Genomic DNA, 24,286 nt, shown 5'->3' on the forward strand with positions numbered 1-24,286 from the left:
ATTTTCCAGAAAACGTTAATGTTGAAACAAACAGAGTGGTAAATGCATAGAAATAAGCATTATATACCTATATTTTTTATAGCTTGTTTTTTAGCATAGTCTATGTTTATTTCGGTTGAAAATATTTTCAATTTCAAGTGTCTGGTCTAGTTAAAATTGTTGGACAAACTGAAAATAATTTTTGATTGATTGTAAAATAACCCATTTTTTGGCTTAAAACTATTTATGCCACACAGTTTCCTACTAGTCTCCACACCCCTTCCCCACTCGGCCCACCTCCCTAGCTCCTCCCTTTAAATGCCACCATTGCAACCAAAAAACAAAAACAAAAACCTCAACCTTAGCTCAATTTCCCCTTCCCTTAATCTTTGTTTCATGACAACCCTCCCCCTAAATCGATTACTGTTTCACAACCAACATCACTATAAATCAACCTCTGTTTGTGATCAACACCATCCCTAAATCAACCTTTCCTTTGTAATACCCCAATCTCAACTTCTGTTTCACACCACCACCCCTAATTGATTAGTGTTTTGCAACCACCACCCCCAATCTCGACCTCTATTTTGCAATCATCACCACCAAATCGATCTCCGTTTCATGACCGCCACCACTACCCAACCAATCTTTGTTTCTAAATCCCCAAGTAATTTTTTATTTTGTGAAGCTCTTGCTTTTGGTTCTATCTTTGTCAATGTTGCTCCTTTTGGTTTGTTAAAGTTTGTTGAGATATACAAAATTTTAAGATATTTTTTGGTTGTGTTTTGTATTTGGTGAATATGAGTTTTATTTTTAGTGGAATTTTTTGAAGAGATAGACACATGATAATATTTTTTGGGGGTGTTAGTTTGGAGTAGATATTTGGTATCAAATGATACCATGTTATCTGTATTAAAATCCAATAAGTGGGAAACATGTCTGTAAAAAATAATTACTCCACTAACAACTAAAAGGCATTGTTAGCAAGTGGTTATTTTTGTACATGTATTTCTCATTTATTGGATTTTGATATGGATAACGTGATATTATTTTATACAAAATACTTTTAGTTGTTAATATATAGTCATATTAATATTTTTTAGTAGAAGTTGTTAGCAAAACTTTTTTCATACATAAATAAAAAATAAGAGAGAAAGCTTTCAAAAAAAAAAATAAGAGAGAAAAAAAAAAGGAAAAAAAAAGCTAAAAATCTAAATAAGGATTGTAAGATAGTTTGAGAGAGAGATACTGGGTGAGAAAGGAGAAAAAATGAGAGGCTCGAAATCGCTAGCGTTATACTCTCTACGTTTGTATAAGGACTTGGCTTAGCTTATCCTATCCACTTCTCTCTCTCTGTCTCTCTCTCTCTCTCTCTTATATCTTCCTCTCTCTCACACTCTCACCGTCTTACCCTCACTCTCTGTCCCTAGCAACCTCTTTTACTTAGCTCCTTTAATATGCTCAACAATACCATTATTCCCTCTTCAATTCAGTTCCCTCCCTTTTACGACTCTGTCCCTTTCCAAATCTTTTCCATGTAAAAATACCTCCTTCTAAAGCAAACCCAACTCCACTCTTTCCAATCTATCATTCATTCCATTAAAATTATTATTAGCAATTTCAACTTTTTTATATACATATGGATTTGTTAATGCTTAGTTTTGGAGTCAAATGGAGCACTTGTTGATGAGATTAAGCTCTCCAGCTACTGTTTGCTTTTGGTAGTTTAAGAACAAAGTTCTCAACTTTTGGAAGGAGAGAGAAATTACAAAAGTGTTTGTGTTGTGTGCTGAGGAATTTGTTTTATTCTATAAATTCAATCCTAAGTTATAGCTATTTCAGTTCAAGAACCAATCGAACCAAAAAGCTTTAAATTAAACTAACCCAACAGGCAACAGTTTGATGTGCAATGGCTCCGAAAACAGGAAAGGCGAAACCACATAAAGCCAAGGCAGAGAAGAAGAAAAAGGAAGAGAAAGGTGTACACTCTTTTCAGTCTTTTCAACTCATTTCTTTTCTCTTTGGATATTACTATTGCAAAAACACAAACAAATTTTGGAGTGTAATGTTTTGTCTTCTATATATGTTCCTTACTAGCGAAATTCAGCTCAAAATTTCGAGCAAACTAATAGCTGGAACCAAATTGTTATGCTAAACTTTATAAGTTGATCTGGGTTTCATGTATTCTCGTGAATTAAATTATATGTAATTTAAACCATATTGTCTCAGCTTTAATTTCATTGTTTATAACAAAGTTTTGATTTTCATATCCAGTTTTGCCAAATGTAATTGAGATTCCCATTGAAACACCGGAAGACACACATGTGACCCTCAAGGTATGAATGTTCATCTACTCTTGTTCCAATAATGTACGTACTTGGTACGATTTTTTAACACTTAATTACGAGCAGAGCCAAATCTAAGGTGGACAATAAGGTTCGAGCACGTGTCACGATAAGATTATTTATTTAACACGTATTTTTCTTGGGTTTATTTTAATTTTTTAATTTTTTGTGTTTATTTCTTTGAGTTTGCAGGGAATCTCTACGGACAAGATCTTAGATGTGAGAAAACTTTTAGGTGTCCATGTCGAAACATGTCACCTAACCAACTTCTCCTTATCACACGAGGTACTCTTCCTTCACTAGTAATGTACTTTTTTTTTGGTGATAAACTGGAATTCATTAAGCAACAAAACTAAGGAGAAAACAAAGTATTAGGACAAAGCCTGTTATGATACAATCCAGAGCAGCCCGAGCGTATAAGCTCGAGTAATTCCATAGGAGGATCAACATAACCAATAAAATCTCTATCTTGAGTAATCCCTTTCTTTGCAAGGAAATCTGCACATCAATTTGCTTTGCGATAGCCACTAGTAATGTGCTTTCATTCTTTGTTAATTCGTAATGACGGTAGACCCGAGTTTATATATATATATATATATATATATATTAAAAATAAGCTTGTTAATTATAGTTTCTAATTCGTGTATTTGTGTTAGAACTTTATTTTCTCTATTAAAAAAAAAATTTATGACCCTCTAAATGTTTGGAGGAGTTTATTTTTAGTAATTAATTTTGTTTATAATATTAAATTAGAGTTGTATATTAAAAAGATGAAAAACTGTATTTTTTTTTTTTTCCGTTTAAGATAAATCTATATAAGCTTATCCAAAAAGATGTTACTTACGCGTGTAATATTGCGAAACGTCTAGGCATTACTAGCAACTGTTTTTTTTTTTGCTAGTGACCACACAAAAATTAGAGATAAAAAAGACCTAATAAAAGCTTTCATTTGCTAGTCTTAAAGCTAGAAAAAGACTCCAACGGTAAGGAAGAGTGGGGATTTGTTTGTCTTGACCTGTGGAGAGTTTTGTCCTTAGTCATGGATGACCTTATTGGGTTATGTCATAACATAACAAGTTTGTTTAAATATCACTTATTACTCAAAAATAAAAACACTGTAGTAAAATAATTTTTAAATATGTAAATAGTACCGTGAGATTTAATTTTAATGAAAATTTTGCTAAATTAGACAACTCGTGGGTCCCGTGCACTGTGCACATGACCCATTGTTAAAGATGCAAAGCGCAATCCAAACTCTCTCAACATGTGCCCAACTTGGATTCTTGGACCTTTTTATTTTTACATTTTTAAAAGGAGATTTTTAGACTTTCTTAAAAACAGAAAGCACCAACACATAAAGGGACCCACATGGGTGTGCTCTTCTTCTAACTAGTCTTCCCTTCCCTAACAACTTGAAGAGTTCATGGACCCAAGTTCGAATGGTCCTAAAGTGGAAAGGGATGGGATTATGTTGTCAATTGCCAAAAATAAATAAATAAATAAAACTAGTCTACTTTGATTGTTTGATAACATTATAAAATTAGGCTTTGAGAACCTATTTACCTACCCATCCATGAAATAGAATAAATAAAAAAAGAAAACCAATATAGAAACTAGATCGAGTTGAACGGGACCTAAGAAGGCTCAGCCCCTATTGGAGTGATTTTTTACTTTTTAGATAATTTAATAATTATAGTAGAATGGAAGATATTTAAATCTGAAACGTGTCCGTTAAAAATATTCCGAAGAGTAATTGATTGGAGACAAAAGAAGTTGGGCAGACTCAGGTGGGTCTCACGTTGGTGTGTTGCTTTTGAGTAAACGTGGGGGGCTTGAAGGTCATGTAGTTTTCAGTCAACATTAAAAATGGCCAACCCATTGATATTGGGCCATTCCATGCCCAAGTTGCAATTTATGTCTTTCCCCGAATTGGGTCATGTGGTTTTTCAGTTTTGAGCTCTCTCTCTCTCTCTCTCTGCTTGTTGGTTTTTGTGATTGCGGCTACCAATAAAGTGCATCATATATTTACATGCATATTTCCTTTTTGTTGTTTTGTTTTAGATAGGATTAGGATATGGAATTATTCGCTGTAACGTTCATATTTTCTTTTCCATCTTTCGTTTGTGTGTGTTTTCCTTTCTTAAGAAACCTCAAAAAAAAAAAAAAAAAAAAAAGTTTAGATGGGACCCACCAGTCCTAGAGTAGTAACGAAATTAACGACCAGAAAAACGGCTAATTCTTTTTTGTGGCTTGTCTTAACAGGTGCGAGGACCACGTCTGAAAGATTCAGTGGACATCCTCTCGCTCAAACCCTGCCATCTCACCATCGTTGAAGGTACCCACACCTCTTTTCCTCCAATCCGACGGTCCATATCTATTCTCAATCCCAAAACCACAATCTTAACCCTATCACCTACTTCACTGGATCTCTACCAAATAAGGTTCTCCTCATGAGTCATGCATGACATGTATTAATAAATTATTTTAGAAAAAGAAATATTATATTCACAATACTTTTCAAAATGCTTTCACAAATTTTTTTAAATATTAGGTTGATTGTTATGAATGAGAAAAAAGTAATATATATTATGAATTCAAATTAAAATTAATAATAACTTACCAATTTTATTATACTTAATTATTATTTTTTTAGCCTTTTTGTTCACATTTTTGAAAACCGCATTTTACTATTTTATTGAAACAAGATTGATTTCATATAGTTTTGGACCTGTTTGATACATGTGTAACACATATATGTTTTCAATTTTTAAACATGGATTTATATACACTTTATCATTCACATATCTTTTTTTAAAAAATTGAAAACGGTCGTTTAAACGCGCGTAGCAAACGCTGGACTCCATCCACACTTGTGTGCAACAATCGATTTTTTTTTTTAAATAAATTTTTTTGGCAGAGGAATACACGGAAGAGTTAGCAATCGCTCACATCCGGAGACTCCTGGACATAGTGGCCTGCACCACCTTCTTCGGCTCTCCTTCCTCGTCTTCGCCCAAACCTGCGCCTCGAACCCAGCCCAAAGAGCCTGGACCGGCTGACGGTGAAGCTTCAGACAATGCCGGAGACCAGCCCAATCCCAAGCCGGCCGACAAGAAACCGGGTCCAGGACTCCACGTGGCACCCGATGCCAACGACAAAGCTGACGTGTCGATGTGCCCGCCGCCGAGGCTCGGAGAGTTCTACGACTTCTTCTCCTTCTCGCATCTCACTCCGCCTCTCCACTGTGAGTTGCTCTCTCTCTCTCTCACGTTTGCGTGCTAACTGTTTGTGGAAATGTCTCTATGAGCTCAGTGTAAGTAAGTTTTTGTATGCTTAAACTGTGACTTTCATATTTAACAATAAATAATAACGTGATGTTAGACAAATTGGCTAAACTTTGGTACTACATGATATGTAAAATTTAGAAGTAAAATATATAGTTATAAAAAAAAAAAAAAAAAAAAAATCATCATAGGCTCTATGAAAATCATTGTATTTTTTGAAGAGAAATTAGATAAGTTGACATCGATTGATTTCCACTAGACTGTTAAGATCTGTGTATCCGTTTTCCATTTGGCAATATCATAGAAACTAATGCATTCCAATTGGAGTGAATATATATATATATATATATTGAAATTCTCAGTTCAACAAAGAAGTTAAATGCCTAATAATTTTTCTTAAAAAAAAATTCTTTTATATTCTTTTCTATGCAAATTGAGTAATGTGGCTGCTTCATGATGTCTTTTATTTACGTTAGATTTTGTAATGATTGTGTGATAGGTATGGGTCGACAATTAATTAGTCACATTAGTTTGTAACCCTTTTTAATATTTATAGTACCCGAGCATTTCTCGAGAACTAATAATGACTTAATGAGGTTGTTTTGATTTCATTCTTGAAATTTTTGATGGATTTAATTATGTCCTTTAACAACTGAAATTTGCAAAGCATGATTGTCTTTTCAAACTTCAACCCAGAGGCTAGTTTGTTGATTTGTCTTGGGTTCTCTTTGCAGATATTCGGAGATCTACTCGTCCTTTCCTTGAAGATAAAACAGAAGATGATTTCTTTCAAATTGATGTGAGCACTGCAACCCCTCTTTTGTTTCATTATTTGATTATATTGCTGTGAAACTGGCTATACTTTTAATCCACTGAACTGATTGGCTGTGGTTAATTTATTCATGAATTTGTTTGGTATGGTGTGTAATTGTGAATGTGAAGGTTCGAGTTTGCAGCGGGAAACCAACGACAATTGTTGCTTCCAGAAATGGTTTCTACCCTGCTGGGAAACGCCTTCTTCTCAGTCACTCTTTGGTTGGTCTGCTGCAGCAGATAAGCAGGGCTTTCGATGCTGTAAGTTTATATTTGTTTTGTCTTTTTCTTTAATTCTTCTCTATGTGCATGTCTGTATCATTCATGTGTTGGTTCTGTTCAAATGCCGGAGTACTCATCAAACTATTCTTTTGCTTGCAGGCATACAAAGGCCTTATGAAAGGTTTCACAGAGCACAATAAAGTATGTATATATCACTATGTACTTTGACACTTTGATAATAATCAAAGAAGATAATTTTACATTCACGTGTTTTATTTCAGTTTGGCAATCTTCCTTATGGTTTTCGGGCAAACACATGGGTTGTCCCTCCAGTTGTTGCTGATAATCCATCTGTTTTCCCATCACTTCCCATCGAAGATGATAAGTGGGGAGGCAATGGGGGTGGGCAGGGAAGAGATGGAAAACATGATTGCAGGCAGTGGGCAAAGGAGTTTGCCATACTGGCAGCGATGCCTTGTAAGACAGCAGAAGAGAGGCAGATTCGAGATAGGAAAGCCTTTCTGCTTCACAGTTTATTTGTCGACGTTTCAGTTCTTAAAGCTGTTGCAGCAATTAAGCATCTCATGGACAGTAATCAATGCTCTTTAAATGATCCCGCCATTTCAATCTTGCATGAGGAAAGAGTTGGAGATTTAATTATTAAGCTGACAAGAGATGTGCCTGATGCGAGTACAAAGTTGGATTGCAAAAATGATGGGAGTCAGGTTCTAGGATTGTCACAGGAAAAGCTTGCTCAGAGAAATTTACTAAAAGGCATAACTGCTGATGAGAGCGCTACTGTTCATGTCAGTAAATGAATTAAAATAAATTATGTTGTCACTTGTCTAAACATGTTGTATTAGTTGCTGAGGTCATCTTTTGGTCTTGTAGGATACTTCTACTTTAAGTGTAGTGGTAGTTAGACATTGTGGATACACAGCTGTTGTGAAAGTTTCAGACGAAGTGAATTGGGAGGGGAATCCCATTCCACAAGACATTGACATTGAGGACCAGCCTGACGGAGGTGCCAATGCCTTGAATGTCAACAGGTCAGTCATTCTACATAAAGGGTTAATATTCATTTGTGTAATTGTGGAACCAGAGTATGGTATCAATCAACTACTTATTTTTTTGGGAAACTTACTTTGTTCACAAGTAAACTATGTATTCTATATACTTACCGTTGCTTACTTAGCAGCCTTTCTTGGTGGCATATGGTGCATTGGCTTTATGATGATATTATGAGTTATTGATATAATTTTTTGTCTACGTTACCTTTCAGCTTGAGAATGCTATTACACAAGCCATCTATGCCTCAATCATCGAGTATGGGCCAACGATTTCAGAGTTCAGATATTGAAAATTTACGTGCTTCTAGGTCTTTGGTAAGGAAAATATTAGAAGGAAGTTTGCTGAAGTTGCAGGAAGAACCCACTAAACAGACTAGGTCTATCAGATGGGAGCTTGGAGCTTGTTGGGTGCAACATTTACAAAACCAGGCTTCAGGGAAAACCGAGTCTAAGAAACCGGAAGAAGCTAAGTCTGAGCCTGCTGTAAAGGGCCTTGGGAAGCAAGGTGGACTGCTGAAGGATATAAAGAGAAAAACGGATGTCAGAAGCAGCAAAACTGAATTGGGGAAGGAAGTCTCTATGAGTAACAACCCTGACATAAACAAGAAATCAGATTACATTAGTCAGAAGGAATTGGAGAAACAAGATGAGGAGAAGGAAATGATGTGGAAAAAGCTGCTTCCTGAACCAGCATATTTGCGCCTTAAAGAATCAGAGACTGGTCTTCACCATAAGGTTTGCCAGCTGTTTTCTCCTGAGAATAACTAATTAATTCAATTTGATCTGTAAAGGTTTTGAAGCTCATTTAACCAAGAGCTGAAGTTTTTGGTGTTGAGAATTCTTCTCCATACATAATTGCAGTTTTTCTTATTGCTTCATCTCATGTAACCTTTCTAATTATATGTGGTGTGATGCCTTTACCATTTGCAGTTGCCTGATGAGCTGATTGAAATGGCTCATAAATACTATGCTGATACAGCTCTTCCAAAGCTGGTTAGTTCCTAAATTATATAAGTGTTCTTCACCCCTGAGGTGTTTGACAAACATGTTTGATGGGTGTGACTTCAAAATTTTATTAGGTGGCAGATTTTGGTTCCCTTGAACTTTCACCGGTTGATGGAAGGACATTGACAGATTTTATGCATACCAGGGGTTTGCAGATGTGTTCCTTAGGGCGCGTGGTAATTGCTTTATCTTATTAGTTTTATTTTGAATTTCTATCACTTCTACTTTGACCATTCATGATAATTGGACTGCTGCTTCTTTTCTTCTTCATCTTTTTTTTTTTTTTTTTTTGGGGGTGCTTTTGGGGTAAGAAAACATTGCCCTATATTACTTTAGACCTTACATTCAAACCAAATGTTTGCACCTCACTGACACATGCCATGCCTCTATGCCACCAAATGTGCACTAAAAACAAAGACAAATGTCAGAGAAGGCTGCTATATGCTGTTACCAAAGATCACTTTGGATTAGAGGTGTTTGAAGTCTCAAGTTCTCAGTATGGTTTCTTCCTTTTGGGAGATTGTTTATTTCAAAGGATTTGAATCACTGAAGCTACTGCAAAGTTAGTTGCCTTTATTTGTTGCTCTCCACATTTTAAAGCTGTTGTTATATATTGTTTTCCTCCTTTCCCTCCTATTTATAAATATGTGACGCCATAGAAATTCTTCTCAACCTAGTCACCTTAGTCATTAGCACAAGAAGTTCTGCTTACTCTCATGATGACATGTTTCAGAGAATAATATATATAACAGGGCTGAGACTCAAAGCTTATTTTCCTCTGTTACTGTAGGTTGAACTTGCAGATAAGCTTCCTCATGTTCAATCACTCTGTATACATGAGATGGTTGTTCGAGCCTACAAGCACATATTGCAGGCTGCTGTAGCAGCAGTTGATAATGGTGCTGACTTGGCTGCATCAATAGCATCATGTTTGAATTTATTGTTAGGAACACCATCACCTGAAGACCTTGATGCGGATGTTACTAATGATGATAATATAAAATGGAAGTGGGTGGAAACATTCCTTTTGAAAAGGTTTTCTTGGCATTGGAAATATGAAAGCTCCCAGGATCTGAGAAAGTTTGCCATTCTTCGTGGGCTGTGCCATAAGGTTCATTAAAAAGATTGTCTCATTATTATCTACCTTACATGAAAATGCATATATATTTTTTTCTCCAGCTTTAGAGGGAGTCATCTTTTGTCAGGTTGGACTTGAGCTTGTTCCTAGGGACTATGATATGGAGAGTACATCACCTTTTAGGAAATCAGATATCATCAGCATGGTCCCTGTCTATAAGGTAACATATATTACTAATTCACTCTAAAAACTGGAATGCGTAATTCCCTTTAGGATTCTTTGCAGTACTCTGACAATGTTGACTCTTTCTCACAGCATGTTGCATGTTCATCTGCTGATGGGCGTACGTTGTTGGAATCATCCAAGACTTCCCTGGATAAAGGTAAATTGGAGGACGCTGTTAATTATGGCACTAAGGTACGGAAAAAATTCTCGTTTTGGTCTTATTTCTTCTTTCTTCTCTTTACCTAAATTAATTTCCAATTAATTGAAATATTATTTAAAATTGAATTTTGAAGGCACTCTCGAAACTTGTGTCTGTCTGCGGTCCTTATCATCGAATGACAGCTGGAGCATATAGTCTTCTGGCTGTGGTTCTCTACCATACAGGGGATTTTAATCAGGTATATGCTTAAAAGTACATGCATACCTATATGAATGAATTGCATGACAAGTGATATGTGCTGTCAATGTGTATCTTGTCTAGATGACGAAACACTTTGCATCTTGATTTATTGTATTAAATATTATTTGGGTCTGCATGAATTTCAATTGACAAATGCACTTATGCTGAATGTGTGACAGATTTTGATAGAATTACCAACCTACCAACATTTTTGGTCTTATATTACTTCTCTTCGAAAATTTGATTTGTGACATTCCTAAAATTCATTTAAATCTAGTTCTAAGCTCTTGGTATGTAAAAACTGATACTGGTGGTCCAAATTACCTTCAGAAACATTTATTCAGATTGTACACACACACAAACACACACAGAGAGATGCCCAAGATCAAATAAAGAGAAAGGGAAAATAATCCCATTATTAAAATTTTAAATATTCTGATTTTATTTTACATTGTATAAGATTATAATAAGTGTCCTATTTTGAAGAGGACCCTGTTTTGTACCATGGGAATTTCTCTTACTATTTTAGAAAGCTCTCAGTGATTTGTTTTGGTTTGAGGCTTGAGTTGGTTAGATGGGTAGTGATGTCTTGGTTTTTTCTCAGCTTGTAAGGCGTTCTGTGTTTTGGTTTTAGCTGCTGTGCTTGGTTATCATCTGCTGTTTCTAGGCTCTTTATATATATATAGAGGATAGGGAAGCACACTTGCTCAAGGTCAAATAAAGAGAAAAAGGTAGAATAATACAAAAGTATATGTGTCACACAGATTTTACTATGCTGATTGTCAATAGGAATTTGAAAGAAACACTTCTGCTTTGTATTTGACTAATCAGACTTCAAAACGTATTTCATTCTTATAAAACCAAAAGTAGCCAATTTCCATGTGCTTTCTAGGGTTTTGTCAAGGTTTGCTGGAAGATAATTTTTTTTACCTATCCAATATATATATAGATGCATAAGCATGCACCAAGTACATTTTAACTTTAAAGCATGAGATTTTCCTCCTTGTGTATATTAATAAGTTTGTAAGTAAAACTTATACAAAAAAAAGAGTAATAATCAATTCGTGGATTAAAACTAACGGTTTTATTCTAAATAGATCTCTATATTTTTTTTTGCTTCAAGATTTGCACATGTTTTGTGCATGAATATATAATTTCTATTTGGCATTTAATGTCAAGCTTTAGACTTATTTACTATGCTGAACTCGTTTCCTGGTTTAGGCAACCATTTATCAACAAAAAGCATTGGATATTAATGAGAGAGAGCTTGGACTTGATCACCCTGATACCATGAAAAGCTATGGAGATCTTGCTGTTTTCTACTATCGGCTTCAGCATACAGAGTTGGCCTTGAAGTATGCTTCTGTATTTACTAATAAAATAAATTCTTCCTAGATGAATTAATATTATGGTGGCTATTCTTTTTGTTTTTTCATTGCTTCTAGTATCAGGAACATCTTTGCACACTCTGGTATTTGAATGTATGCATGAGGCACCTTGGTCATAGATATTGGGAACTACAATAAGCTATTCTATGCTATTCCCATTTGTTACCATTAGATGCTCTCTAGTGTACGTCAATCCCAATTTCTTAGGTTAAAAGTTTTTGAGTGAGATATATTACCGCACCTGCATAGCTAAAAAGATCATAAAATAGTGCTCCGTTCAATCAAATGATGGCTCTGTACTTGTTCAGTGGGCTTACAATATGATGTGCATTCAAAGTATTGATCAATTTCTTAGTTCCAGCAGTTCCATTTCAGTCTGTTGTCATCTGCAAGGAAGTTAAAAAAAAAAAAATTGGAAGAGCTTTCAATCATATAATTAGAGGTTTCAAAAACTCATTTACAAGTTAAAAGTGAGCACTGTTGTTTGAGGTTACTAAAAAATGTCTAGGGAGAGGCTAAAATGTTAACTTGATTTAACAGTTTAAAAAGTCAAGGAATTTTAACTTGCATAAGAAACACTAAATTTCTTAAATTACAGTATTCATGTCCCTAAGACTATATCAGCAGGGTGAATTATGAAAACTATGTAATGTGCTATATCCTAATGCTACTCAACTCATGCTGCTCAGCAAAAAATTGAAAACTAAAAAGGATGTACCATGGAACCAATTAGAACTAACCCATGGAGATACAAGTATAGAATGAAATTGTTTTATTAAATAGAACGACAATTAAATTCAATTCATCTTTTGCTCTCCATCAAGGAAATGTCCTTAAGAAAAAAGATAATAGCTTATTCCTATCTTTTCCTAATTCTAGGTACGTCAATCGTGCTCTGTACCTCTTGCACTTGACATGTGGGCCTTCTCATCCGAATACTGCTGCCACCTATATCAATGTAGCAATGATGGAAGAAGGTTTGGGGAATGTCCATGTTGCTCTTAGGTATCTCCATGAGGCCTTGAAATGTAACCAAAGATTACTTGGGGCTGATCATATACAGGTTCTCTCTCTCTCTCTCTCTCTCTCTCTCTCTCTCCTTGTAACTATAAATTACAAAAGTAGGTATATGTAGAGTAATGCTACAACTATTAGTAATTATGTTATGGAAATAACACTATTACTAATAGTTTAGGATCATATGCTACAACTATTACTAATAGCATAAATTTTGTATGTGACCAATGATCTGAAATGTAGAGTAATGCTACAAGCCTCATTAAGATGTACAAGACAAAACTGTATGTGACCAATGATCTGAAGTTGAATATAAGTTTTGTTACCTGTTAAAAAAAAACATTGAAATCCAAACACTTTGCAGAGGAAAATACTTACCAAGAAAAAGGGTTACACGAAAAGAAAAAAAAAAAAAAAAAAAAAAAAAAAAAAAAACTGTTCAATAGGCAATGTTCCACTCCTTTTTATTCAAATATTCCATGTCATAAATTAATTCAAACCGAAAGAAAAAATAATAAGGGAAAATAAAAATTTTGGGAAGCTTATTGCACTCAAGCAGTTAAATAATTCATTGGTGTGCTGTACCAACTGAACTTCTTTATATTTTATTCAGTCTAATTTTCTTCACTGACTTTTTAGACTTTCTTTGAAGCGCTAAGCAATTAAATCTAAAACAAAATGGGCAAGATGGATTTGGTAGTATGGTTAGAATGGGTAAAGTTAGGGTGGGTCAAGGTTCCCTATATTATCAAAAAATATATTTATCATCATGAAACTTGGTACTGACCTAGCTAGCTGTGATTACATTCACTGATTTGAAATTTCCTCTTGAGGCTCTCAATTGCAGAATCAAAGATCCTAAACAATCACAACCAACCAACCCATTGTTTGAAAATGTTAATAATTTTGAACCTAAAATATGTTAAATATTTATAGATTTTTATAAGCGCAGTCATATTTAAAAGGATTTGATGATAGTCAATTAGGTCCTTCCATTATATTCCTAATACCTTGAACTTAGGACTATATGGGTATAATTGAGTTGGAAACATAGTTGATTGCTTGTGTCCTTCCATGTTTAACAATAATTCTCTCTTGTTCAGACTGCTGCCAGTTATCATGCAATAGCAATTGCTCTCTCTTTGATGGAGGCATACTCCTTAAGTGTTCAGCATGAACAAACTACCCTACAGATACTGCAGGCCAAACTTGGATCTGAGGATCTACGAACACAGGTAGGATTATGTTTGGCATATGATGATTGCCTCTCATTCTATGTAGTAATTAGTGTTCCTCATACTTGTATTCAATGAACTTATGTAGGATGCGGCTGCATGGCTCGAGTACTTTGAGTCTAAGGCTCTAGAGCAGCAAGAAGCTGCACGCCATGGTACCCCAAAACCAGATGCCTCAATCTCCAGCAAAGGTCATTTAAGGTAATAATTACAAACCAAATAATTGTGCCTTTGCTTTAATCCATATTGTTGAACTGATTGTCTTTCATCTGATGGTAAAGAGCCAAAAGGATTATAACTGGTCACTTAAAAGATATATGCATTCAATCTGCTCATTATGTGTTCCAAGGTTTTGCGTCCTTGTAGATGGAATTCATTGCTTAAATGATAAGTTAATGGAGATCTTTTACCAAGATTATGTGCTGATTCAGTAGTCACACTCAGAGGCAGAGCCAGAAATTGCTGACTATTTTTTTTTTTTTTTTTTTGGGGTGGGGGGAACATATCTCCTTACTAGCACTGCCCCTGGTCACACTTAATTTATGATTGGTCAGTCAAACTTTATTAACAATTTTGTTTGAAAGGGTTCCAGCAGTTCGTTAATGCATGATTTTGGCCATACTGTTCTTTTCTTTCTGCTGGTGCTGGTTGTTGTCATCATTATTGTTTATGTGATTAGAAACCTATTGACAGATTTTTATATATGAATTGAAATGTTTCAAAGTTAGTCCCTACACAGACTGTTTGAAATTTGATCAAATCAAATTTGCAATTGAGTTATGTGACCACATTTTTTTTAATCAATTTTTAACACTGTAAAAAAATAAATGGGAATCAAGAAAATTCGAAGTTAGAAATATTTGAAGGAATAAAGGATAAAGAGAATACCTTATTAAGTTATCTTATAAATTTATAAAAGAAAATTAAAATTAATAACATATTAATATATAGGATAGATACAATAAAAGATAAGAAGAAATTCGGCCGCCTCCTATATATTTGATACCCTGTACTACAAAAAAACTTGTAATACTGAGCCCATTCGTAATTCCATCAAATTATTCGTCCCTCAAAAAAATGAGTTAATTCAGCTGATTAACAATTATATTCAATATCTTCACTTCTTATACTCCTGTGTACTAGAGATTTCTCCTCTTCTTAATAAAATGATTATTTACTTATTAAAAAAATAATATATACCCTTCTTGGATCAGTGTATCGGACCTTCTGGATTATATAACCCCAGATGCAGATATGAGAGCAAGAGATGCCCAAAGGAAAGCTCGTGCCAAGGTCAAAAAGCTTCTAGCTTAAGCCTAGTTTTCTTTTATGTATTTATCCAAAAAAAAAAAAAAAAAGCCTAGTTTTCTTTTATGTCTTCTCATCTTCTTTCTCATTACCAAAATAATATGATTTCCCATTATCATACAGGTTAAAGGCAAACTGGACCAGAATGGGGAAACAGTATCAGATGAATATCAAAAGGATGAAATTTTGTCGCCTAGTCATCCCTCTGCAGAAAATGCAAGTGATAAAGAAAACAAATCTGAAGCTCAGTTTGCAGAACCTAGAGATGACAAACCTGATTCAAGCGTTTCTGATCAATTGATACTAAATAAAAATGATGATTTGGCACAAGATGACACATCTGATGAAGGATGGCAAGAAGCTGTTCCAAAGGGTCGCTCACCTACAGCTCGCAAATCTAGTTCAAAGAGGCCAAGCCTAGCAAAACTTAATACAAACTTTATGAATTTACCCCCTTCATCAAGATACCGTGGAAAGTCCACTAATTTCGCATCCCCAAGGGCGACCCAAAATGAGCCTGTTGCTTCAACTGGACCTGCTCCTCCTGTTATGAAAAAGTATGTTAAGAGTGCAAGCTTCAGCCCTAAGTTAAATAATTCTAGCACCTCAATGGCTGTCGCAGAGAAAATTGCTAACCCAAAGTCAGCCCCTGCTACCCCAGCTTCCACTAATCAAGCTGCTAAGGCTGCTCATGTGGCAAGTTCAATCAGTGTTCAGGCAGCTGGAAAACTTTTCTCCTACAAAGAAGTTGCTTTGGCTCCACCTGGAACAATTGTGAAGGCAGTGGTGGAACAGTTGCCAAAAGGAAATGTTCCCAAGGAACAAAATCCACAGGTTAGCCAGGAGGCAGCTGTGACAGAGGTCACTCGTGGTGAAGTGACGAAAGTAAAGGATGTGGAGGAAGAAACAGTTAAAAACCCCAAAGGAGAGAAACAACTCCAGGTTTCTAAGGAGGAATCAAAAAGCACCATCAATGAAGAAGAAAAGCAAGAAACAAAAGTCAAGGATTTTGTGGCTACAAAACCCCTCAAGGTTGTAAAGAGTGGTTCTCGAGATATGGTAGTGAAAGGTGATAAGGTAGAATTAAAGAGTGATGCTGTTAAAGACAATGAAGCAGAAACAGGAAATGTTGTAGTTCTTAAAGTTGAGAATCCTGATACCTTGGTGGATTCAAACACTAGTTCTTTGAGAAGTGAAGTGTTGGAAACAGTTGTGCAAGATGGTTGCCAAGCAACTTCCACTGATTCAGGATCTGCTTTAATTGAAAAGACTACTGTTTTGCCTGATAAAGATGCCTCCATTTCTAAAGAAAGGGTGGCAGATGGAGATGAAAATCAGCATGATTTATCTGATGGTGGCTTAAGTGTTAAGCCAATGCCAACTGAAGGAGAAAAACAAGATGAAGCAGAAACTGGAAAGGAGACAGCCAAGAAACTATCTGCTGCTGCACCTCCATTTAATCCATCCACAATTCCTGTCTTTGGCTCAGTTCCAGTTCCAGGCTTTAAAGATCATGGAGGAATTCTGCCCCCACCAATTAATATTCCCCCAATAATTCCAGTCAATCCTGTCCGTAGATCACCCCATCAGTCAGCAACAGCAAGGGTTCCATATGGTCCACGCCTATCTGGTGGCTATAACAGATCCGGAAATCGGGTTCCACGTAATAAAGCTAGCTTCCACAATGGTGAAAACACTGGAGATGGGAATCAATTTAGCCCTCCTACAATGATGAACCCACATGCAGCTGAGTTTGTACCTGGCCATCCTTGGCTTCCCAATGGCTATCCTGTATCTCCAAATGGTTATTTGGCTTCTCCAAATGGTATTCCAGTTTCACCAAATGGTTTTCCCATATCCCCAAATGGTGTTCTGGTGTCACCAAATGGATATCCAGCATCACTGAATGGTATTCCAGTGACTCAAAATGGGCTTCCAGCATCTCCAGTCAATCCTTTAGAATCACCAACAGTTGTAAATGTTGACACCACTGTTGAAAACAAAAATGAAGATGCAGTGGAGGTGAGTACTGATGAGTCCTCTACAGATGTTGCACATGAAAAGCAGCCGATTGAGCAGAAAGTGCAAGAAGATGAAGCTGCAGACAATGAGAATAGTCATCCTGAAATTGAAGAGAAAACTACAGATACAGTCCCAGTGGCTGGTGACACTGTCGTGGCAACAGATACTTGCAGTACTGCAGTGATTGAGGAAAAACAAACCAAATGTTGGGGAGATTACAGTGACAGTGAATCTGAGGTTGTTGAGGTTACGAGTTGAAGAAGGATCTTGAATTCCTTTTTGGACAGCTAATTTGTTCACAGCTCAGTGCTGTATTTCTGTGAGACAACAGAAGTGTAAGGTACAGTGAATTACAGAAGGCCAGATAATGACTGCGGAAGTTCATTTTCTGCTAATCTACGGCATAACTGATTGCAAGCCCAGGTATTGTGAATACACTCGTACAGTTTGAATTTGCAGTGATGAGGAAGGAGTATATTAAATTTTGAGTCGAGTTAATAAGCGGGGTAAGCCAAAGAAACACAACTACCGCGGAAGGACCTACTGAGTAGTTAGTCAACGGCTTAAATCTCCCTATATTTGTTCATTTCATCCTTTTTTTTTTTTTTTTTTTTTTTCCCTGCTGTAATTTTTGTTAGTTGCCTTATGAAAACAGAAATAAACTTTGGACTATTTATGCTTCCCAGGACATACTCTTAGGACTGATGACTGCATGGACAATGTACAACAATAAACTTCAGTTTTCTTGCCTGTATTTAGTTTTGATCTTTTACATTTGTCAATTGGCATTGTCCAAAATCCTGCACAAGAAGTTCCGCTGCAAAATTACCAGTCTCAATGACACAGAGATCTTGCGTTTGAGTCTTTGAGATGGTCTTATAGCCTTATAGTTTAAACAAGTTTAGGATAAACAACATACAAATCTGGTGCTACAAAATGCATTAGTAGGAATGATAAAAGTTTTTTGTTCAACAGAATTACAACATGAACTGCACTCCTTTTCCAATACATTTGGAGGGAACTTCTTCGTAATTTTACAATGCTAGTTGAACAAACAAGAGCAACAACAGACAAACTGGGGCTAAGAAAATGCCATCACTACTGTCAATCTCTGACTAATAGTTGAATGGCTAAGACACGCAGGTTGGTGATTGCTGGCGAAAATCCAAAACAACTAGAACTGCACTCCTTTTCCAATACATTTGGAGGGAACTTCTTCATAATTTTACAATGCTAGTTGAACAAACAAGAGCAACAACAGACAAACTGGGGCTAAGAAAATGCCATCACTACTGTCAATCTCTGACTAATAGTTGAATGGCTAAGACACGCAGGTTGGTGATTGCTGGCGAAAATCCAAAACAACTAGTGTGGCAGCACTGTGTGCAATTGCTGCTAGAACAACAAACACATGGAAAATCTGGTGGCTATGCCCTGCAATATCGAATGCACCAGGCTTCCATCGCTCGGGTATCCTACTAACATAGAACCCAGCTCCTACAACATACATAACAGCCATAGCAAGCTCATACCCTAGTGCAACAATTATATGTGGATGCCCCCAGTGGAGAACAACAGCATGAACTGCCGGAATTACTCCTGAGAAGCCAATGATGGAGAATAGGGAAGCCCTGAAGGAACGGAAACGAGAAGTGGAGAGAGTAGGGGAGAGAAGGGTGATGATAGCAAGGATCCCTAGTACTGAAATGGAGGTAAGATAGAAGAAACTCCAATAGGGGTTGCAATAGAAGATATAGTAAATGGGAGAGAAGAAGGAAGAGACTATCATAAGGGAAATCCCTGCATAATCTAGGCGCCAGAAGAAAAGGTTGAAGCGTTTTGAGTGGCAAGCGAGGAGGTGGGAGAGGGAGCTACAAACCAAGCAGCCCATAGCTCCGGCTAAGAAAACAAACAAAGGCCATCTAGGAATAAACTCAGAACTGTCTTCTTTGTTTACATGGAACACTGATGACTCTGAAATGTGTCTCAAACGCGAGTCCTGCAAATAAGAATCAATAAGAATAGGCATAAGACATCCTTCAGATTGGTTACACTAAATAAAGATATCACATGATGAATATTTTTAAAAAATTATGATTAAGATAAAAAAAAAAAAAAAAAAAAAAAGGGGTCCTAAATTCATCTTTATGATAAGAATATGTTCATACAAGTGAACACTGGTCACTTGCTACAATAATCACTACTTGTTTATGGTTATAGAAGAAGAAATATCTCTTTAATCCAAAGACTATTAATATATTAAAAAAAAAAAAAAAAGACTTAGGTTCACAATTTGTCAAATTATCCATCTTAATATAAAAATTATACATAATTTTTTTAAAAAAAAAACTAAAAAACTTATAAACTGACACTAAATTAACAATAAATAATTCAATTGGTAAAGTTTATTGTCCTTAAACAAAGAATTTAGATTTAAATTCTATCTACACCAATAATTAATTTATATGTATTAAGGTCATGAATTAAAAATATATTCATCTATTAAAAAAAGCTTTAAAATTAAATTTAAAGCGTTACTTAAATGTTGTTGGTAAGTCACGTGATGGACAAAATCTGAAGGAAAGTACAGCCACATCATTCGGCTTTGGATAGCCATTCTTTTCGTATCACTACCGTTAAAAAATAATACGTGGCAATAGAGCATGACATCAATGTGAATAAAAATACGTTTACTAATTTTTTTTTTTAGAGTTTGTCTGACGTATGCCTTAAAAAATATATTAATAAATTAGTTTAAACAAATTTTTATGAAAAAATGAAAAAATATTTTATTATTTTGGCAGCTTTTTCATTTCTTTATAATATTTTATGTTTCTCAAAATAAAATTATTACATTTTATGTATTTGATTTTTTTAATTTTTAATTTCACTTATTTTATAAAAAAGTAAAAAAAAATTAGAAATAAATGGCCATTTAGTGAAATATAAAATACTAACAACACTTTTACCAAAAAAAAAAAAAAAAAAAAAACTAACAACACAAAAAATGATAAAGATATTTGTATCCGTCAATATCACATGGCATGGCTCCACGTTTCAGCTAAGCTTTTAAATTAGCTTTCGTCTGAGAGAGAATCTTTCTCGCATGATGGTGAGTGGTGTCAACTCACCTGGCCTTCGCGTTTGTAGGCCCAAAAAAAAGATAAAAAAGAAAAAAAAAAAAAAAAAACTAAAAAGATGTTTGGTGAGTGTTTTTAAACAACAATTTTCAGTTGTTAAACAATATTTTACGTATTTCTATACATTTTTTTATCCACACGTATTTTCACAAAAATTTTTAAACAATAATTTTCAATTTTTAAACACATGTACCAAATAGACCCTAAAGTACCTCTTATTCAAATTCAACCCTAGTGGTTCGTTTATCATTTTGTTTCAAAAGTATAAATTTTAATTCTCTAAAAAAATCCCCTTAAATGTAAAGAAAAATCGTTTGAAATGATTTGGTCATATTAGAGACCAATAATATGAAAAATGTTTGTTTGAATACCGTTTATTTTGTTAAAAATTAAAAACTAAAAAAATTGTAACAAAATAATCTAAAACATGAGTCCTAATACGATCATGACATAACAAAACAAATTACACCAAAAATAATTTTGAAGTATTACTTCATGACATGGAGCTATGCCTATCACTGATAGTGAATGGTTGGGCATTGAGCCAAAAAGTTAGTAGAGTGATTGACTGAAATTTGCTTTGACTAGAAAATTATATTTGAATGAATGGTTGATGTTTAGTGTATTTGTATTGTGGATATATAATAATATAATATTGATTAATATTGTTGAATATTTTGTCTATGTGCATTTGTCTTCATTTAAAACATCAAATACAAATGCCAAACGTGCAATTAGTGCAATCCAAATGCACACGAAATGTGATTGTTTGGGTTGATATGTGAAGATTTGAGCTATTCTATAGAAATGGGTTAAGTTTTATTTTCCATGAGCTCAATTGAATTAGGCTCCATTTGATAACGATATTTAAACAATAAAAACTGTTGTTTAACACCAGAATACATATTTCTACATATTTTTTAACCTATGCCTATTTTTACAAAACTTAAACAATATTATTAGAAATCCCTTATCAAAACAGGCTCTTAGGCTCTTAAGCTCAAATCAAGGGGCCCCCTTCGAGGGCTAGTGCGGTTCCGTCCACGAAGAGAGCGACTAATACCATATTGAATCATTGATGCGGTACAATTTTACACAATCTAACAAACAACTTAAACGGTAACTTCACGATTTTAATTATTTTTTGGAACCGTGTGTAGAACAGTTTACCAATAAAAAGTGAGTGTAAAAAGTAGAGAAAATAAAAAAATTACCCAAAAAAATGGAATAAAAGAACCTAAAAAAAATTGTGAATAAAGCACCGATTAAGAGAGTTGGAATTGGAAAATGAACTGACCGGAAATATATTGTCAGACACATTCGTCAACGGTCCTCCTTTAACTGCAACCCTGGTCCCACAAAAACAACGTGATCAACAAGTTGATAAAAAAAAAAAAAAAAAAAAGTAAAAAATTCAAAGTGACAAGCATATCTTTTTTTATTTTTATTACCTAGGCCAACTTGCGAGCACACCTCCGAGCTCCACCATCTCCATCCAGCTCAGCACCGTCAATCCCACAAACACCACAAAACCCCCTAAATGCCTGCACACACCACAATATTCAATATTTTAATATTGAGTAATGCGTAGGCGCGTGCGATGAGGCTAGAAATAATATTTACTAGGCGCGTAGCGCGTGCGTGCGTGCGAGCGATGATGCTAGGGATAATATTAATAATAAGAAGAGAAAGAAAGGTTGAGAATCGGTCTCACGTACGTCCATACGTTGAGGGTTTCGTTGTGCCAGGCGAAGACGCTGAGGAACGCGTCTCGGAGCGGCCACTCGCACCGGTAATAGTCCAATATGTACTCATTGTCTCTCAGGTATTCCGGCAACTCCTCGTACTTCACCAATCGCCGCTCGAATCTCTGCCTCTTCTCCGCCTTCGTCTTCTTCGTCTCCTGTTGAGTTTCCGAGCCGGCTCGGTTCGGACTCATCGCGCTTTTCCGGCGAACGATGCTCATCGTCGTCGCCGTAGCTTTCCTTTGAGATTTTGTTCTCCGGCGAGAAATCCGCCGGATCTGAACTCTCCGGCAGATCTGTGAGGTCCGAGTCCCGAGAGGTTCTGATCGATCATTTCCTTCAATTTCTGAGTCCTTTTCTATTTATACTCAGCGAGGACCGGTGTGAGCCAATTAAATAAAGCTACTACATGAAAACCGTGAAGCTTCTCGACGTTTTTGTCATTTTCTTTTGGGTTGGGATAGAGTGAGGGTTAGTATGTAAAATTGTTTTTGAGCTCGGCTACGTGTCTTTTTTATGGTTTGGCTAATTATGTTTTGACACGTATTTGGTTGAGTTGTGTATAGCGTATGTTACTATTATATGCTGTTCGGTTTTAAATAATTTTGTTAATTCTGTTCCGTTGGGAAATTCAAATTTGGCGGAAGGTGAGAGAATAAATTTGGTGACTAGTAGATAGGGAAGGATATAAATAACCTTGGATATCCTAAATTGTTTTTCCTATTTTTGAATAAGTATTTATCTTTTTCTATTTTAGTTTTTTTTTTTAATATTGATATCTAATTGTTAAATAAAAACTATTTGATTTATTTATTGTTTCATTTTATGTTTCACCATCCTAAAAAAAAAAAAAAAAAAAACAAAACAAAACTTTATGTTCCACCAATTGTGACCTATATGTTTGATTTTTTTTTTTTAAATTATTTTATAAGAAAAAAAAAATGACAGAATGTGATTAGTGGAATATAAACTATAAAGTGAGACATAAAATCCATATTCCGGATTCTCTATTTTATTAAAACATTGTTTTCTCACTTTTCAAAGCACCAAATTTTCTTTATTTCTCTTTTCAATATTTTTTTTCTTTATTTCAGTTATCAAGACATAAAAAAGAATAGATCAATTGTTTAGAAATGAATGGTACTTTAATTCCTTTACATTCAAGGAAGCACCTTAGCTAAATGTTATTTTAGGAAATGTGTGGGGAGCCTAATGTGGTGGGTTTTGGGGGTTAATTTCCTAAATTCTCTTATCCTATTTGAGGGTGACCAATATATTCCCATTTGTTTATAAAATAGTCCTAGTTGAGCGACTACTTTTTCTTTTCTTTTCTTTTTTTGATTTATAACGTGTGTTTTAAAATATTCTTTTCCAAATATAATATCATAAAAGAAAAAGAAAAAGAGAGAAGGTCTCTCTTAATTCCAACTACAAGACCTCTACCTGCCTACTAGTACATATATTTGATCTCCTTTGCTTTGTCCTAGTTCTCGAACCCAAGATCTGGCATATATTTGATCTCCTGCGATACAAAATTAAGGAAATATGGGACTGCTCAACATTATCTATACTGTCAATAATATGATTTTCTTTTTGGTTTTTGTCTTTTTACTTACTAAAATATCCTTACACAAATTCTTAAACTCTCTAAAATACTTTTACCATTTAGTTAAATAATTTTAAATTAAAAAACACAAACTGTTTAAAAGAGTAATTTACTTTTCCCAAGTTTTAGGCTTTTTTCCTTTATCTTTTCTCTTTAGCCTAAAAGTTAAGATAATATTTCTATCTCATTTTTAAACATTATTCCACGTTACTTTATTTATTTCTTTAAAAAACAAAATACACACGGTTATTTGTATATCACTTTTAAATATTATAACACTAAACCAAAAAAAAACAAATAAATAAAAAAGAAAATTATTGCATGCGCAAAGTGCGTGAGTCTAGTTCTTTAGATATTCTTTTCTCGTGATTTGTTTTCTTTCTTTCTTTTTTTCCCAATTTTTT

At 34.9% G+C, this 24,286-nt stretch overlaps 2 protein-coding genes across 2 annotated transcripts; one reads left to right on the plus strand and one right to left on the minus strand.

The window, feature by feature from the left end:
• Positions 1–1,325: 1,325 nt before the first annotated feature.
• LOC126715682 (protein REDUCED CHLOROPLAST COVERAGE 2) lies at positions 1,326–18,145 on the plus strand. Its single transcript, XM_050416422.1, has 23 exons — positions 1,326–1,958; positions 2,254–2,315; positions 2,517–2,609; positions 4,587–4,659; positions 5,242–5,568; positions 6,343–6,407; positions 6,551–6,682; positions 6,803–6,844; positions 6,925–7,449; positions 7,535–7,692; positions 7,926–8,448; positions 8,644–8,706; positions 8,793–8,894; positions 9,509–9,829; positions 9,924–10,016; positions 10,112–10,213; positions 10,315–10,419; positions 11,643–11,776; positions 12,689–12,872; positions 13,930–14,061; positions 14,150–14,262; positions 15,276–15,354; positions 15,493–18,145. The coding sequence occupies exons 1-23, from the start codon at positions 1,889–1,891 to the stop codon at positions 17,647–17,649; spliced, it is 5,655 nt and encodes a 1,884-aa protein (XP_050272379.1). The 5' UTR covers positions 1,326–1,888; the 3' UTR covers positions 17,650–18,145.
• Positions 18,146–18,298: 153 nt separating this feature from the next.
• On the minus strand, positions 18,299–22,790 carry LOC126715683 (heptahelical transmembrane protein 2). Its single transcript, XM_050416423.1, has 4 exons — positions 22,250–22,790; positions 21,983–22,075; positions 21,829–21,880; positions 18,299–19,390 (listed from the first exon to the last, which is right to left on the minus strand). Exons 1-4 carry the CDS (start codon positions 22,495–22,497, stop codon positions 18,713–18,715), a joined length of 1,071 nt encoding a protein of 356 aa, XP_050272380.1. The 5' UTR covers positions 22,498–22,790; the 3' UTR covers positions 18,299–18,712.
• Between the last annotated feature and the right edge of the window lie 1,496 nt (positions 22,791–24,286).

Source organism: Quercus robur, chromosome 2 (genome assembly GCF_932294415.1).
Source record: "Quercus robur chromosome 2, dhQueRobu3.1, whole genome shotgun sequence".
NCBI lineage: Eukaryota > Viridiplantae > Streptophyta > Magnoliopsida > Fagales > Fagaceae > Quercus > Quercus robur.

Bases quoted from the DNA above. Each gene is read 5' to 3' on its own strand.
- LOC126715682 (XM_050416422.1), top strand. From the start codon at position 1,889: ATGGCTCCGAAAACAGGAAAGGCGAAACCACATAAAGCCAAGGCAGAG. The intron at 6,408-6,550 runs GTGAGCACTGCA...GTGAATGTGAAG, and splicing joins ATGATTTCTTTCAAATTGAT to GTTCGAGTTTGCAGCGGGAA. The intron at 6,683-6,802 runs GTAAGTTTATAT...TTTTGCTTGCAG, and splicing joins TAAGCAGGGCTTTCGATGCT to GCATACAAAGGCCTTATGAA.
- LOC126715683 (XM_050416423.1), bottom strand. From the start codon at position 22,497: ATGAGCATCGTTCGCCGGAAAAGCGCGATGAGTCCGAACCGAGCCGGC. The intron at 21,881-21,982 runs GTAATAAAAATA...TTGTGGGACCAG, and splicing joins GTGCTCGCAAGTTGGCCTAG to GGTTGCAGTTAAAGGAGGAC. The intron at 19,391-21,828 runs GTCAGTTCATTT...TCTTATTTGCAG, and splicing joins TGTCTGACAATATATTTCCG to GACTCGCGTTTGAGACACAT.